At 46.3% G+C, this 15,459-nt stretch overlaps 1 protein-coding gene across 2 annotated transcripts in view; it reads right to left on the bottom strand.

The window, feature by feature from the left end:
* Window positions 1–3,684: 3,684 nt before the first annotated feature.
* Window positions 3,685–15,459, bottom strand: part of LOC147096579 (NACHT, LRR and PYD domains-containing protein 3-like) — a 73,687-nt gene continuing 61,912 nt past the window's right edge. For both annotated transcript variants that reach the window (XM_085975381.1, XM_085975380.1), the window contains 3 exons: window positions 13,890–14,061; window positions 13,698–13,763; window positions 3,685–5,539 (listed from right to left, as the gene is read on the bottom strand). In XM_085975381.1, coding sequence (XP_085831507.1) covers window positions 3,801–5,539; window positions 13,698–13,763; window positions 13,890–14,061 — 1,977 coding nt within the window. In that variant the 3' untranslated portion in view covers window positions 3,685–3,800. The remainder of the gene's footprint in view (window positions 5,540–13,697; window positions 13,764–13,889; window positions 14,062–15,459) is intronic.

Raw genomic sequence — 15,459 nt, forward strand, 5'->3', positions numbered from 1 at the left:
AGAAATAGTAGATGCATTGCTGATCATCTGCCAACATTTGATGGAATCTGGAACAGTACCCATGGATTGGAGGATAGCTAATGTTACCCCACTGTTCAAAAAAGGTGGTAGAGAGAAAACAGGGAATTACAGACCGGTAAGCCTGACATCGGTAGTGAGGAAAATGCTAGAGTCCATTATAAAAGATGTAATAGCAGAGCACTTGGAAAATAGTGACAGGATCGGACAAAGTCAACATGGATTTACAAAAGGTAAATCGTGCTTGAATAATCTACTGGAATTTTTTGAGGATGTAACTAGTAAAATAGATAAGGGAGAACCAGTGGATGTGGTGTATTTGGACTTTCAGAAGGCTTTCGATAAGGTCCCACATAAGAGATTAGTGTGTAAAGTTAAGGCACATGGGATTGGGGGCAAGGTATTGACTTGGATAGAGAACTGGTTGGCAGATAGAAAGCAAAGAGTTGGAATAAACGGGTCTTTTTCTGAGAGGCAGGCAGTGACTAGTGGGGTACCGCAGGGATCGGTCCTTGGACCCCAGCTATTCACAATATATATTAATGATCTAGACAAGGGAACTAGATGTAATATCTCCAAATTTGCAGACGAGACAAAGCTGGGTGGGCGTGTGTGTTGTGAGGAGGATGCCGAGAAACTACAGGATGATTTGGACAGGTTGGGTGATTGGGCAGAAGCATGGCAGATGCAATACAACGTGGATAAATGTGAGGTTATCCACTTTGGTGTCAAAAACAGGAAGGCAGATTATTATCTGAATGGCAATAGATTGGGAGAAGGGGAAGTGCAATGAGACCTGGGTGTCCTTGTGCACCAGTCGCTGAAGGTAAGCATGCAGGTACAGCAGGCGGTTAAGGCGGCAAATGGTATGTTGGCCTTCGTAGCGAGAGGGTTTGAGTACAGGAACAAAGAGGTCTTGCTGCAGTTGTACAGGGCCTTGGTGAGACCACATCTTGAGTATTGTGTGCAGTTTTGGTCACCTCATCCGAGGAAGGATATTCTTGCCATGGAAGGAGTTCAGCGAAGATTCACCAGGCTGATACCTGGGATGGCAGGAATGACGTATGAAGAGAGATTGGGTCGATTGGGCTTGTACTCGCTGGAGTTTAGAAGAATGAGAGGGGATCTCATTGAAACTTATAAAATTCTAACAGGACTAGACAGACTAGAAACATAGAAACAGAGATAGGAACAGAAGTAGGCCATTCGGCCCTTCGAGCCTGCTCCGCCATTCAATGAGATCATGGCTGATCTTACCAGTTCAGATGCAGGAAGGATGTTCCCGATGGCGGGGGAGTCCAGAACCAGGGGTCACAGTCTAAAGGATAAGGGGTAAGCCATTTAGGACAGAAATGAGGAGGAATTTCTTCACCCAGAGAGTGGTGAACCTGTGGAATTCTCTACCACAGAAGGCAGTTGAGGCCAATTCATTAAATATATTCAAGGAGGTGTTGGATATATTTCTTAAGGCTAAAGGGATCAAGGGGTATGGGGAGAAAGCAGGGACCGGGTACTGAATTTGGATGATCAGCCATGATCGCATTGAATGGCGGAGCAGGCTCGAGGGGCCGATTGGCCGACTCCTGCTCCTATCTTCTATGTTTCTATGTAAACTCTGAAGGCGAGCTGAAAATAGTTGTTACTGTAATCCTCTGTTAACAAGGTTATAATGACCTGAATTGCCTCCCTCGCCGCTACGTGTCGGGTCTGCTCTGCTCTGACAGACCCGACATTTGGGAAAGGCACGTGGTGGCGGGTTGACAGCGAGGTCCCGACCCACTGGGGAAAAATCCATTTTCCCACCCGACCCGCCACTGATCGCGCCCGCTGACCCCTGCGAAATTCCCCCCTCACTGGGAATGTATCTCACTCTGTCCAACTGCCCATATATTCAGGGACTGTCCGTTAATGTATTTATTAAATAAAGTGCTGTCTGTGTGGAGCCTTTAAATGTCCCTCAGTCTGGTCTCATTCCCTGATGATCAGAATTACCCTCCTGGAGCTCAGTGACCGGCCTCGTCATGTTTGGAGGAACTTGTCTCATTTCTGCTGCTCCTTAAATCCCAGATTTTATGGGAATCGGTCGAATTTCCCAGAATTAAATGATAAAGCGGTGATTCCCTGTGCTTTCTACTCTGTGCATTACATTAATCTGTATAATAACTCGGGGTGAGTTATATTGTGAAACGCTCACTGCTGCTGTAAAATCCGCCCCCCAGGATTTTATATAACAAGGAGAATTAATTCTGAAATAAAAACAGGAAATGCTGGAAATACCCAGCAGGTCAGGCAGCATCTAGAGAGAGAGAAACAGAGTTAATGTTTCAGGACAAGGACCCCTCGTCAGAACTGGAACAAGTTACAGATGTAACAGATGTTTAAGCAAGTGTCGGGGCCGGGAAAGGTGGGGGGAGCGGAGGACAGAACAAAAGGGAAAGTCTGTGATAGGGTGGAAGACAGGAGAGATTAAATGTGGAGGCTGGTGGGGTGAAAGGTGAAGACAAGGGGAACCTATCGTGGTTCTGGGAGGGAGGGGCAGGGGTGAGAGCAGAAGTGTGGGAAACAGAACAGACACGGTCAAGAGCCGCGTCAACCACGGTAGAGGGGAATCCTCGGTTGAGGGAAAAGGAAGACATGTCGGAAGCACTGGATGGAACGTGGCATCATCAGAAAAACTGGGAGAATGGGCCAGCGTCCTTACAGGAAGCGAGGTGGGAGGAAGTGTATTCCAGGTAGCTGTGGGAGTCAGAGGGCTTATAGTGAATGTTTGTCAATAGCAGCAAGAGAGTTTATTCTGTCCCGTTACAAGTTTTAAATGTCCCTGTGCTCCTAGTTTATAGGGGAGGGGAATCTCTCACTTTATTCCCATTATTAAACTGGCTCTACATTTATTTCGGGGTAACTGGCCCGGCAGTTTTTGGGGAATTTTCAGAAGTTCCCTCCCCGAGCGGAGCCTCACACACAGGGGGTGGATTATGGGGTATTCTCGGGTTCACTGCCCCCGGTTTACCCAGGAGCCGCCCGCTGTGTGCGAGGCCCCACCGCTGGCCGGTGTGTGTCTGTACTCCGGTTAGATTGGAACCTTTTCACCGGCAGGTTTAAGATCCTGAATATCAATCTTTACTCAATGTTCAGGACTGTGAATAATTGTAAACATTTACAGCTGAAAGAATTCCCGATTCCCCAATATTCCCAATCCAGGAAACTACCCCCTCGACAGGACACACTCTGCACGGTATTGGAGTAAATATCGAACTGTTAGTGATTTAAACTCGGGTTTCTCTCCTGTTTCTAGTTGAAATGGTGGATGTGGAAAATATTTTAAATTAATGTTATCTTTACTGCCGGATTATATTTTATATGTTTACCTGTCCAGCCTTATTAAATGATTTATTGTAATTAAATTATCAGACTCTCAGTGACCTGTATCTGCTGATCCGATAAAGACTGTAAAATCTCTACTTGTTCACAAGGATCCATTTTAGATTCTCCAGTCCTTAGGGAATTACTGACCGATCCTCTTATTATTGGTCATATTTGTGTTGAATCCACTTCTCCCTGGTTTAACTGAACTGTTTGTTTCCCTACATTACGGAGCAACAACACAATCCGTGACTGTTCTACAATTCACCCAACAGTTAGAGGCAAATAAACAGTTACCTCAACACCCGGCATTTGTGCAGTACGGGTCCCAGCCGCTGGAGTCCTTCACACTGAATGGAGCAACAACACAATCCGTGACTGTTCTACAATTCACCCAACAGTTAGAGACAAATAAACAGTTACCTCAACACCCGGCATTTGTGCAGTACGGGCCCCAGCCACTGGAGTCCTTCACACTGAATGGAGCAGCCTCCTAGATCGAGGTATTTTATTGAATCACAGAGTCCAATGACGTGAGACAGGACCACACAGTCAATCGGGGTCAATGTCAATTCACGAAATGTAAGTGTTTCCACAGATCCCACTGTGGTCTGAGCCAGTCCTTTATTCTGAGACTCAAACAGGTAGTGGAATGTGTTCAGGAGGTTCCTTTTACCAGTTTCACTCCCTGTGTTTCCAATCTGTCCTTCAATCTTCTCCTTCACCCAGTCAATCACTCGGCAGGTGGTTTGATGAAGAAATGGACCCAGAAACTCCTCCAGGGGCCGAGCTGCCTGTGGGGAGGAGAGACCAGCAACAAAACGGAGAAATATCTCAAATCGCCCATCTTTCTTGCTGTGGGATTCTCTGAGGAGTTTCAGGATGTCCCCAGGATCTGGAGTCAGGAATTGTGAGAGTGCGGCTACAAACTCTTGGATGGTGAGGTGCGGGAATGTGTACACCACGCTCTGGACAGAATCATCTCTCTCCAAAAGTTCCATCATGAACCCAGACAGGAACTGGGAAGGTTGCAGATTGTACTTGATCAAATCTCCATTTCCAAACACAATCTTCTTCTCGGAGACTCCTGTGAGGGCCATCTCACCAAGCTTCAGTAACACATCACGGGGGCTTGCAATCTCTCGGCCATGGTTTTTCAGAATGTTGTAAATATAGTAGGAATATAGTTGGGTGATGGTCTTGGGAACTCGCCGATTCCTGTCTCTTTGTGTAAAGAAGGGGCCCAGTGACAGACCGAGGATCCAGCAGTAGGAAGGGTTGTAGCACATTGTGTACAGGATCTCGTTCTCCTCCACGTGTTTGAAAACAGCTGCTGCCACCGTCTGATCTTCAAAAAACTTGTTGAAATATTCCTTCCGTTCTTCACCAACAAATCCCAGGATTTCAGCCCAGACACTGATCTCAGCCTTTTCCAGTAAATGTAATGCAGTGGGGCGGCTGGTCACTAGCACTGAACATCCTGGGAGCAGCTTGTGCTGTATTAAACTGTACACAATGTCAGACACTTCACACCAGTCTTCGGGATCTGTGCACCTGTGCTGAGGTTCAGTATTTCTCAGATTGTCAGCAAAATCGATCCTGTCCTTGAATTCATCCAAACCATCGAATATAAACAGCAATCCCTCTGGGTTCTTCCAGAGCTCCCTAAGAATATTCCCAAAGTAAGGATACTGATCCAGTATCAGATTCCTCAGGTTTATTCTACAGTTAAATGCGTTCAAATCCCGGAATTTAAAACTGAAAACAAATTGAAAGTTTGGGTATATTTTCCCAGTGGCCCAGTCATGAACAATCTTTTGTACCATTGTTGTTTTTCCAATCCCCGGGACTCCGCTCACTGCTCCTGAACTCCCAGATTTGGATTCTCTCTGGGAAAAACTGCTGTGGAACAATTGATCAGTTCGGATTTTTTCCAGCTCTCCCCAGAGATGTTGTTTTCTCCACTCTTCATGGTCTCGGCCTCTTGCCAGCAGTTCATGTTCTACAAGTGTCCGATCTCGAACAGTAGAAATGATCGTTAGCTCAGCGTATCGATCAACCAGCTGGAAAATCTTAACCTTCTCCTTTATTAGGATCGTGTTCACTCTCAGTGTTTCAGTTTGTACCCGGAGTGTTTCCTTGTGTTTCTGCTGAACATCTTCAATTAGAACAGACAGAAAGTGGTTTCAATGTTAGTTGTATTGACAAAAAACAACTTCTCAATAACATTGAATGTTCAGTAAAATATTGCACGGTTTAATTCACAGCTTCAACAGACGTGCGTGTAGAAATTAAATCTCAGTTAATGGAAACCTCGCTTGAAAGTGAACAATGGTCGAGAAAAGTTTCAAATCCTCACTTGATTCTAATATTCACTGAACATGGAGGTTTCAATGAAGGTGATATTTTCCCTCTGATGGTTAATACTCTCCGGCCTGCACTGTGCTTTAGAAATCACATTACAAATCCACACGTGATCCTGTTTATATGAGAGTAGAAGTTCGAGTGGATCAAACTCTGAAACCGTCAGTGGTGATTCCCTTCTGCAGCAATGGAAAACGGGATTGATTGCTCACCGAGAGGGACAATGTGCAGAAGACCCGCCGTTAGTGTATCAGACCGTGGGCTGGTTATCTGTGTTAGTGTGTACACTGGGAGAGGGACAGACTGTGAATGGACAGAACTTGCACTGTTACTGTATCAGACCGTGGGCAGGTTATCTGGGTTAGTGTGTACACTGGGAGAGGGACAGACTGTGAATGGACAGAACTTGCACTGTTACTGTATCAGACCGTGGGCAGGTTATCTGGGTTAGTGTGTACACTGGGAGAGGGACAGACTGTGAATGGACAGAACTTGCACTGTTACTGTATCAGACCGTGGGCAGGTTATCTGGGTTAGTGTGTACACTGGGAGAGGGACAGACTGTGAATGGACAGAACTTGCACTGTTACTGTATCAGACCGTGGGCAGGTTATCTGTGTTAGTGTACACACTGGGAGAGGGACAGACTGTGAATGGACAGGACTTGCACTGTTACTGTATCAGACCGTGGGCAGGTTATCTGGGATAGTGTGTACACTGGGAGAGGGACAGACTGTGAATGGACAGAACTTGCACTGTTACTGTATCAGACCGTGGGCAGGTTATCTGGGTTAGTGTGTACACTGGGAGAGGGACAGACTGTGAATGGACAGAACTTGCACTGTTACTGTATCAGACCGTGGGCAGGTTATCTGGGTTAGTGTGTACACACTGGGAGAGGGACAGACTGTGAATGGACAGAACTTGCACTGTTACTGTATCAGACCGTGGGCAGGTTATCTGGGTTAGTGTGTACACTGGGAGAGGGACAGACTGTGAATGGACAGAACTTGCACTGTTACTGTATCAGACCGTGGGCAGGTTATCTGGGTTAGTGTGTACACTGGGAGAGGGACAGACTGTGAATGGACAGAACTTGCACTGTTACTGTATCAGACCGTGGGCAGGTTATCTGTGTTAGTGTACACACTGGGAGAGGGACAGACTGTGAATGGACAGGACTTGCACTGTTACTGTATCAGACCGTGGGCAGGTTATCTGGGATAGTGTGTACACTGGGAGAGGGACAGACTGTGAATGGACAGAACTTGCACTGTTACTGTATCAGACCGTGGGCAGGTTATCTGGGTTAGTGTGTACACTGGGAGAGGGACAGACTGTGAATGGACAGAACTTGCACTGTTACTGTATCAGACCGTGGGCAGGTTATCTGGGTTAGTGTGTACACACTGGGAGAGGGACAGACTGTGAATGGACAGAACTTGCACTGTTACTGTATCAGACCGTGGGCAGGTTATCTGGGTTAGTGTACACACTGGGAGAGGGACAGACTGTGAATGGACAGAACTTGCACTGTTACTGTATCAGACCGTGGGCAGGTTATCTGGGTTAGTGTGTACACTGGGAGAGGGACAGACTGTGAATGGACAGAACTTGCACTGTTACTGTATCAGACCGTGGGCAGGTTATCTGGGTTAGTGTGTACACTGGGAGAGTGACAGACTGTGAATGGACAGAACTTGCACTGTTACTGTATCAGACCGTGGGCAGGTTATCTGGGTTAGTGTACACACTGGGAGAGGGACAGACTGTGAATGGACAGAACTTGCACTGTTACTGTATCAGACCGTGGGCAGGTTATCTGGGTTAGTGTACACACTGGGAGAGGGACAGACTGTGAATGGACAGAACTTGCACTGTTACTGTATCAGACCGTGGGCAGGTTATCTGGGTTAGTGTGTACACTGGGAGAGGGACAGACTGTGAATGGACAGAACTTGCACTGTTACTGTATCAGACCGTGGGCAGGTTATCTGGGTTAGTGTGTACACTGGGAGAGTGACAGACTGTGAATGGACAGAACTTGCACTGTTACTGTATCAGGCCGTGGGCAGGTTATCTGGGTTAGTGTGTACACTGGGAGAGGGACAGACTGTGAATGGACAGAACTTGCACTGTTACTGTATCAGACCGTGGGCAGGTTATCTGGGGTAGTGTGTACACTGGGAGAGGGACAGACTGTGAATGGACAGAACTTGCACTGTTACTGTATCAGACCGTGGGCAGGTTATCTGTGTTAGTGTACACACTGGGAGAGGGACAGACTGTGAATGGACAGAACTTGCACTGTTACTGTATCAGACCGTGGGCAGGTTATCTGGGTTAGTGTGTACACTGGGAGAGGGACAGACTGTGAATGGACAGAACTTGCACTGTTACTGTATCAGACCGTGGGCAGGTTATCTGGGTTAGTGTGTACACTGGGAGAGGAACAGACAGTGAATGGACAGAACTTGCACTGTTACTGTATCAGACCGTGGGCAGGTTATCTGGGTTAGTGTACACACTGGGAGAGGGACAGACTGTGAATGGACAGAACTTGCACTGTTACTGTATCAGACCGTGGGCAGGTTATCTGGGTTAGTGTGTACACTGGGAGAGGGACAGACTGTGAATGGACAGAACTTGCACTGTTACTGTATCAGACCGTGGGCAGGTTATCTGTGTTAGTGTGTACACTGGGAGAGGGACAGACTGTGAATGGACAGAACTTGCACTGTTACTGTATCAGACCGTGGGCAGGTTATCTGTGTTAGTGTGTACACTGGGAGAGGGACAGACTGTGAATGGACAGAACTTGCACTGTTACTGTATCAGACCGTGGGCAGGTTATCTGGGTTAGTGTGTACACTGGGAGAGGGACAGACTGTGAATGGACAGAACTTGCACTGTTACTGTATCAGACCGTGGGCAGGTTATCTGGGTTATTGTGTACACTGGGAGAGGGACAGACTGTGAATGGACAGAACTTGCACTGTTACTGTATCAGACCGTGGGCAGGTTATCTGTGTTAGTGTGTACACTGGGAGAGGGACAGACTGTGAATGGACAGAACTTGCACTGTTACTGTATCAGACCGTGGGCAGGTTATCTGGGTTAGTGTGTACACTGGGAGAGGGACAGACTGTGAATGGACAGAACTTGCACTGTTACTGTATCAGGCCGTGGGCAGGTTATCTGGGTTAGTGTGTACACTGGGAGAGGGACAGACTGTGAATGGACAGAACTTGCACTGTTACTGTATCAGACCGTGGGCAGGTTATCTGGGTTATTGTGTACACTGGGAGAGGGACAGACTGTGAATGGACAGAACTTGCACTGTTACTGTATCAGACCGTGGGCAGGTTATCTGGGTTAGTGTGTACACTGGGAGAGGGACAGACTGTGAATGGACAGAACTTGCACTGTTACTGTATCAGACCGTGGGCAGGTTATCTGGGTTAGTGTGTACACTGGGAGAGGGACAGACTGTGAATGGACAGAACTTGCACTGTTACTGTATCAGACCGTGGGCAGGTTATCTGGGTTAGTGAGTACACTGGGAGAGGGACAGACTGTGAATGGTTAGAGTCCATTATTAAGGAGACAGTAACGGGACATTTGGATAAACACAATTTAATAGGGCAAACTCAGCATGGTTTCATGAAGGGGAAGTCATGTTTAACAAATTTGCTTGAGTTTTTTGAGGAAGTAACATACAGGGTGGATAAAGGGGAACCAGTGGACGTAGTGTATTTAGACTTCCAAAAGGCATTTGACAAGGTGCCACACAAAAGATTATTGCTCAAGATAAAAAATCACGGGATTGGGGGTAATATTCTGGCATGGGTGGAGGATTGGCTCTCTAACAGAAAGCAGAGAGTTGGGATAAATGGTTCGTTCTCAGATTGGCAACCAGTAACTAGTGGTGTTCCGCAGGGGTCAGTGCTGGGTCCCCAACTCTTTACAATCTATATTAACGATTTGGAGGAGGGGACCGAGTGTAACATATCAAAGTTTGCAGATGATACAAAGATGGGACGGAAAGTAATGAGTGAGGAGGACATAAAAAACCTGCAAAGGGACATAGACAGGCTAAGTAAGTGGGCAGAGATTTGGCAGATGGAATACAATACTGGAAAGTGTGAAGTTATGCACTTTGGCAGGAAAAATCATAGAGCAAGTTATTATCTTAATGGCAAGAAACTGGAAAGTACTGTAGTACAAAGGGATCTGGGGGTCCTGGTGCACGAAACTCAAAAAGTTAGTATGCAGGTGCAGCAAGTGATCAAGAAGGCCAATGGAATGTTGGCTTTTATTGCTAGGGGGTTGGAATATAAAAACAGGGAGGTATTGCTGCAGTTGTACAAGGTATTGGTGAGGCCGCACCTGGAATACTGCATACAGTTTTGGTGTCCATACTTAAGAAAAGACATACTTGCTCTCGAGTCAGTACAAAGAAGGTTCACTCGGTTAATCCCGGGGATGAGGGGGTGGTCATATGAGGAGAGGTTGAGTAGATTGGGACTCTACTCATTGGAGTTCAGAAGAATGAGAGGCGATCTTATTGAAACATATAAGATTGTGAAGGGGCTTGATCGGGTGGATGCGGTGAGGATGTTCCCAATGATGGGTGAAACTAGAACTAGGGGGCATAATCTTAAAATAAGGGGCTGCTCATTCAAAACTGAGATGAGGAGAAACTTCTTCACTCAGAGGGTGGTAGGTTTGTGGAATTTGCTGCCCCAGAAAGCTGTGGAAGCTACATCATTAAATAAATTTAAAACAGAAATAGATAGTTTCCTAGAAGTAAAGGGAATAAAGGGTTACGGGGAGCGGGCAGGAAATTGGACATGAGTCTGGGTTCGGAATGGTCATGGCCCTGTGGGTAGTGGAGCGGGCCCAGGGGCCGTGGAGCCTTGTTCTGCTCCTACTGTGTTCTAATTCTGTTAGATTTCAGGAGATGGTTTTATTCCTGTTCCTGGCTGGGGTGGAGATCGCCTTTACAGAAGGTAAGTACTGTAGAAAATATAGGGACAGAGTGATCTCCTGGAAGAATTTCGATCGCCTAGATGGGTCGGAGAGGAATTTCCCAGATTTTTTTCTCCCAAATTGGCCATTGGGTCTTTATCTGGTTTTTCGCCTCTCCCGGGAGATCACATGGGTTCGGGTGGATGCAGAGTGATAGAAGATTTGAGGTTAGGATCAGATCAGCCATGATCTTATTGAATGGTGGAGCAGGCTCGAGGGGCCGATTGGCCTACTCCTGCTCCTATTTCTTATGTTCTTATGTTCTTATGTAACTTGCACTGTTACTGTATCAGACCGTGGGCAGGTTATCTGGGTTAGTGTGTACACTGGGAGAGGGACAGACTGTGAATGGACAGAACTTGCACTGTTACTGTATCAGACCGTGGGCAGGTTATCTGGGTTAGTGTGTACACGGGGAGAGGGACAGACTGTGAATGGACAGAACTTGCACTGTTACTGTAACAGACCGTGGGCAGGTTATCTGGGTTAGTGTGTACACGGGGAGAGGGACAGACTGTGAATGGACAGAACTTGCACTGTTACTGTAACAGACCGTGGGCAGGTTATCTGGGTTAGTGTGTACACTGGGAGAGGGACAGACTGTGAATGGACAGAACTTGCACTGTTAGTGTGTCAGGTCCAGGCAGCTATTGTGTGTACTTCTAATCACAGGAAGAATATTATTGAAATGATGAAGGTGCAGCGAGAAATAAGATGATTGTGTGTGTCAGGAATTGATCAGAATTTCTAACAGAAGTCACAACATTATTGCTAGAATGAGATTCACGATGAACCCAATTAATCAAGAGAAAACTGATATTAACACGCCAGGTCTAAGAAGGGAAATCAGGGTAATATTTCTCACTGAAGGGTAGTAGAGTGGGAGACCAGTTACCAGGGAGGACACGAAGGGGCAGTGTGATTGGGGACAAGAGACAATTGGTTGTGTTTCTGTGTGAAATCAGGGTAATATTTCTCACTGAAGGGTAGTAGAGTGGGAGACCAGTTACCAGGGAGGACACTAAGGGGCAGTGTGATTGGGGACAAGAGACAATTGGTTGTGTTTCTGTGTGAAATCAGGGTAATATTTTTCACTGAAGGGTAATAGAGCGGGAGACCAGTTACCAGGGAGGACACTAAGGGGCAGTGTAATTGGGGACAAGAGACAATTGGTTGTGTTTCTGTGTGAAATCAGGGTAATATAGTTTGACTGTTTCACTGTCAGAGGTAATCGGCCCAAGCAATTTCAGATCACCCATAACATGGCCTATTCCTCATGTTCCTTCTCAGTTAATGTTTGATTGTGTGAAACTCGGAACATCTTCTCAGATTAGATCGAACATCTGACGTTCATGAGGTGATGTACAATGGTAATGCTTAAACTTTTCCCAATTCTCCACCACTTTTACAACAGTTTGTGCTGAATAGCTGCACAGGGGAAGAGACAACTTCCACATCAAGCACAAAGGCATTTGCTCCACACGGTACCAGGATCCTGCCAGGTGTGTATGGGGTTTCAGTGTATCAGGATCCTGCCAGGTGTGTATGGGGTTTCAGTGTATCAGGATCCTGCCAGGTGTGTATGGGGTTTCACAGTGTATCAGGACCCTGCCAGGTGTGTATGGGGTTTCAGTGTATCAGGACCCTGCCAGGTGTGTATGGGGTTTCACAGTGTATCAGGACCCTGCCAGGTGTGTATGGGGTTTCACAGTGTATCAGGATCCTGCCAGGTGTGCGTGGGGTTTCACAGTGTATCAGGATCCTGCCAGGTGTGTCTGGGGTTTCACAGTGTATCAGGATCCTGCCAGGTGTGTTGGGGTTTCACAGTGTATCAGGATCCTGCCAGGTGTGTATGGGGTTTCACAGTGTATCAGGATCCTGCCAGGTGTGTTGGGGTTTCACAGTGTATCAGGATCCTGCCAGGTGTGTATGGGGTTTCACAGTGTATCAGGATCCTGCCAGGTGTGTATGGGGTTTCACAGTGTATCAGGATCCTGCCAGGTGTGTATGGGGTTTCACAGTGTATCAGGATCCTGCCTGGTGTGTATGGGGTTTCACAGTGTATCAGGATCCTGCCAGGTGTGTATGGGGTTTCACAGTGTATCAGGATCCTGCCAGGTGTGTATGGGGTTTCACAGTGTATTAGGATCCTGCCAGGTGTGTATGGGGTTTCACAGTGTATCAGGATCCTGCCAGGTGTGTATGGGGTTTCACAGTGTATCAGGATCCTGCCAGGTGTGTATGGGGTTTCACAGTGTATCAGGATCCTGCCAGGTGTGTATGGGGTTTCACAGTGTATCAGGATCCTGCCAGGTGTGTATGGGGTTTCACAGTGTATCAGGATCCTGCCAGGTGTGTATGGGGTTTCACAGTGTATTAGGATCCTGCCAGGTGTGTATGGGGTTTCACAGTGTATCAGGATCCTGCCAGGTGTGTATGGGGTTTCCCAGTGTATCAGGATCCTGCCAGGTGTGTATGGGGTTTCACAGTGTATCAGGATCCTGCCAGGTGTGTATGGGGTTTCACAGTGTATCAGGATCCTGCCAGGTGTGTATGGGGTTTCACAGTGTATCAGGATCCTGCCAGGTGTGTATGGGGTTTCACAGTGTATCAGGATCCTGCCAGGTGTGTATGGGGTTTCACAGTGTATCAGGATCCTGCCAGGTGTAGGCAATGTGCAGTTGGATTAACTGGAGCATACAAAACGTGCAAATTTACCAACAATTCAAAAATTGGCACTTTTTGTAAATTGAATCAAGGCAGAACGTTTGTGGATTAATCACGAAACCAAACAATGTTCAATCCTTAGTCTTTGAACTTCTCATTCACAGTTTCTGACAACATTTAAACAATCGGCTCCAGACAAATATTTGGATTCTATCGTGAAATAAATGGTTTGAAATCTCCATTTCATCACTTACCTCTCAGGTGACTGGGTACTTCGGATAAACCTCGTGCGATGTTCATGTAATCAAATGGTTCAGAACCTGTTTAAATCAATTAGTGTTCATGAAATCAGATCTGTGTAATATTATAGTGAAATCAGATCTGTGTAATATTATAGTGAAATCCTGTTTGAATGTGAAATTGAATTCAGTGTGATTTTACCGTACCAAGTTCCTGTATTTCTTTCAGTATTTTGTCCAGCTTTGGTACCCCATGGCGCATTTTCACAAAGGATTCCCACATCACCCTTCGGGCCCGAGAGCCTTTCTCCATCACCAGAGTTAGGAGAAGTTTGGAACTGTCTGCCCGGTTTCCCTTCTCCACGAGCTCAGTGACTTTCTGTAAAGAACAATAATGAATATATTGAGGAGCTGAATGAAATATAAACACTGAGAATGAGAGGAAAGGGTCTGCTCAGTGATGGGATCTCCCAGTTGTTGAGCACAGGAAGCAGTCACTGTGTCGGGTTCTGATTCATTCTGAACATGGGCTGAATATTCTGTAAACATCTTGATTCAGTCATTAACGGCAAAGAAATTTGTGAATTATAGTTCTCGGAGAGTGAGGAATCACTGAGAATCTGCAGCAGTTTTAATGTGATTATTTGTCTCTGTCCTTCAGGACATCAGATTACTGACTGACAATATGATAGACTCCTTTCTCTCAGTTTTTCCTGGTGCTGCCACAGTTTGTGATTTCCTGGGAAATAAAAAAGCAGCGAGTCAGAACTCTAGTGGCAGGGAAGGAACGAATCTGAAGTGAGAGAAACAGCTAGAAAACTGCCTGAGAAATTACACTGACTAATCGAAACAATCACTGTTGATGTGTAGGGCTGGAGAATCGACCAATAAAAATAATGAAAAATCTAATCGCTTTCCCCCCGGTAATTGAAATGTCTGACACCCGTTATTTTACACATCCGCTGCCGGTATGAAAACTCGGTAACCGGGAACCGATATCCAGCAATGGGGTTGGTGTAATCAGGACTTTCATCATCAAAACTTACATTGATACAACACCTTTAATACAGAAAAGAAAGCGTCGAAAGGCACTTCACAGAGGTGCAATCAGACAATGGACAGAGATGATGAGATGTCGAGAATGATAGCCTGTTGGTTATGTTACTGGACGAGTAATCCAGAGATAACGGTTCAAATATCATCGTGGACGTTTCATGAATTTGAATTCAAATTCAAATCTGAAACATTTTGAAATAAAAAGCTGGTATTAATAAAGATTGTCATAAAACCCAATGCCCTTTATGCCTGGTCTAAGTGACTCCAGTCCTTCACCAATGTGATGGCCTCTGAAATGGCCTAGTAAACCTCTACAAAGAAAAATACGGAATTGGATTCGGACACGACGAAGGAACACCCAGCACAGTCAACCCTGCAAAGCCATCCAGGCCATTCTGGAGGGGGAGGGTGAACAGCCAGTTGTCGTGGTGCATATAGGTACCATCAATATAGGTAAAAAAAAGGATGAGGTCCTAAAAGCTGAATATAGGGAGTTAGGAGGTTAATTAAAAAATAGGACCTCAAAAGTTAGTTATCTCAGGAATGCTACCAGTGCCACGTGCTAGTCAGAGTAGAAATAGAAGAATATTTCAGATGAATACGTGGCTAGAGGAATGGTGCAAGGGGGAGGGATTCAAATTCCTGGGACATTGGAACCGGTTCTGGGGGAGGTGGGACCAGTACAAACTGGACGGTTTGCACCTCGGCGGGACCGGAACCG

This window comes from Somniosus microcephalus, unplaced genomic scaffold, assembly GCF_052327205.1.
Source record: "Somniosus microcephalus isolate GS21.2 unplaced genomic scaffold, FLI_Smic_1.0 unresolved_chr1, whole genome shotgun sequence".
Lineage (NCBI taxonomy): Eukaryota > Metazoa > Chordata > Chondrichthyes > Squaliformes > Somniosidae > Somniosus > Somniosus microcephalus.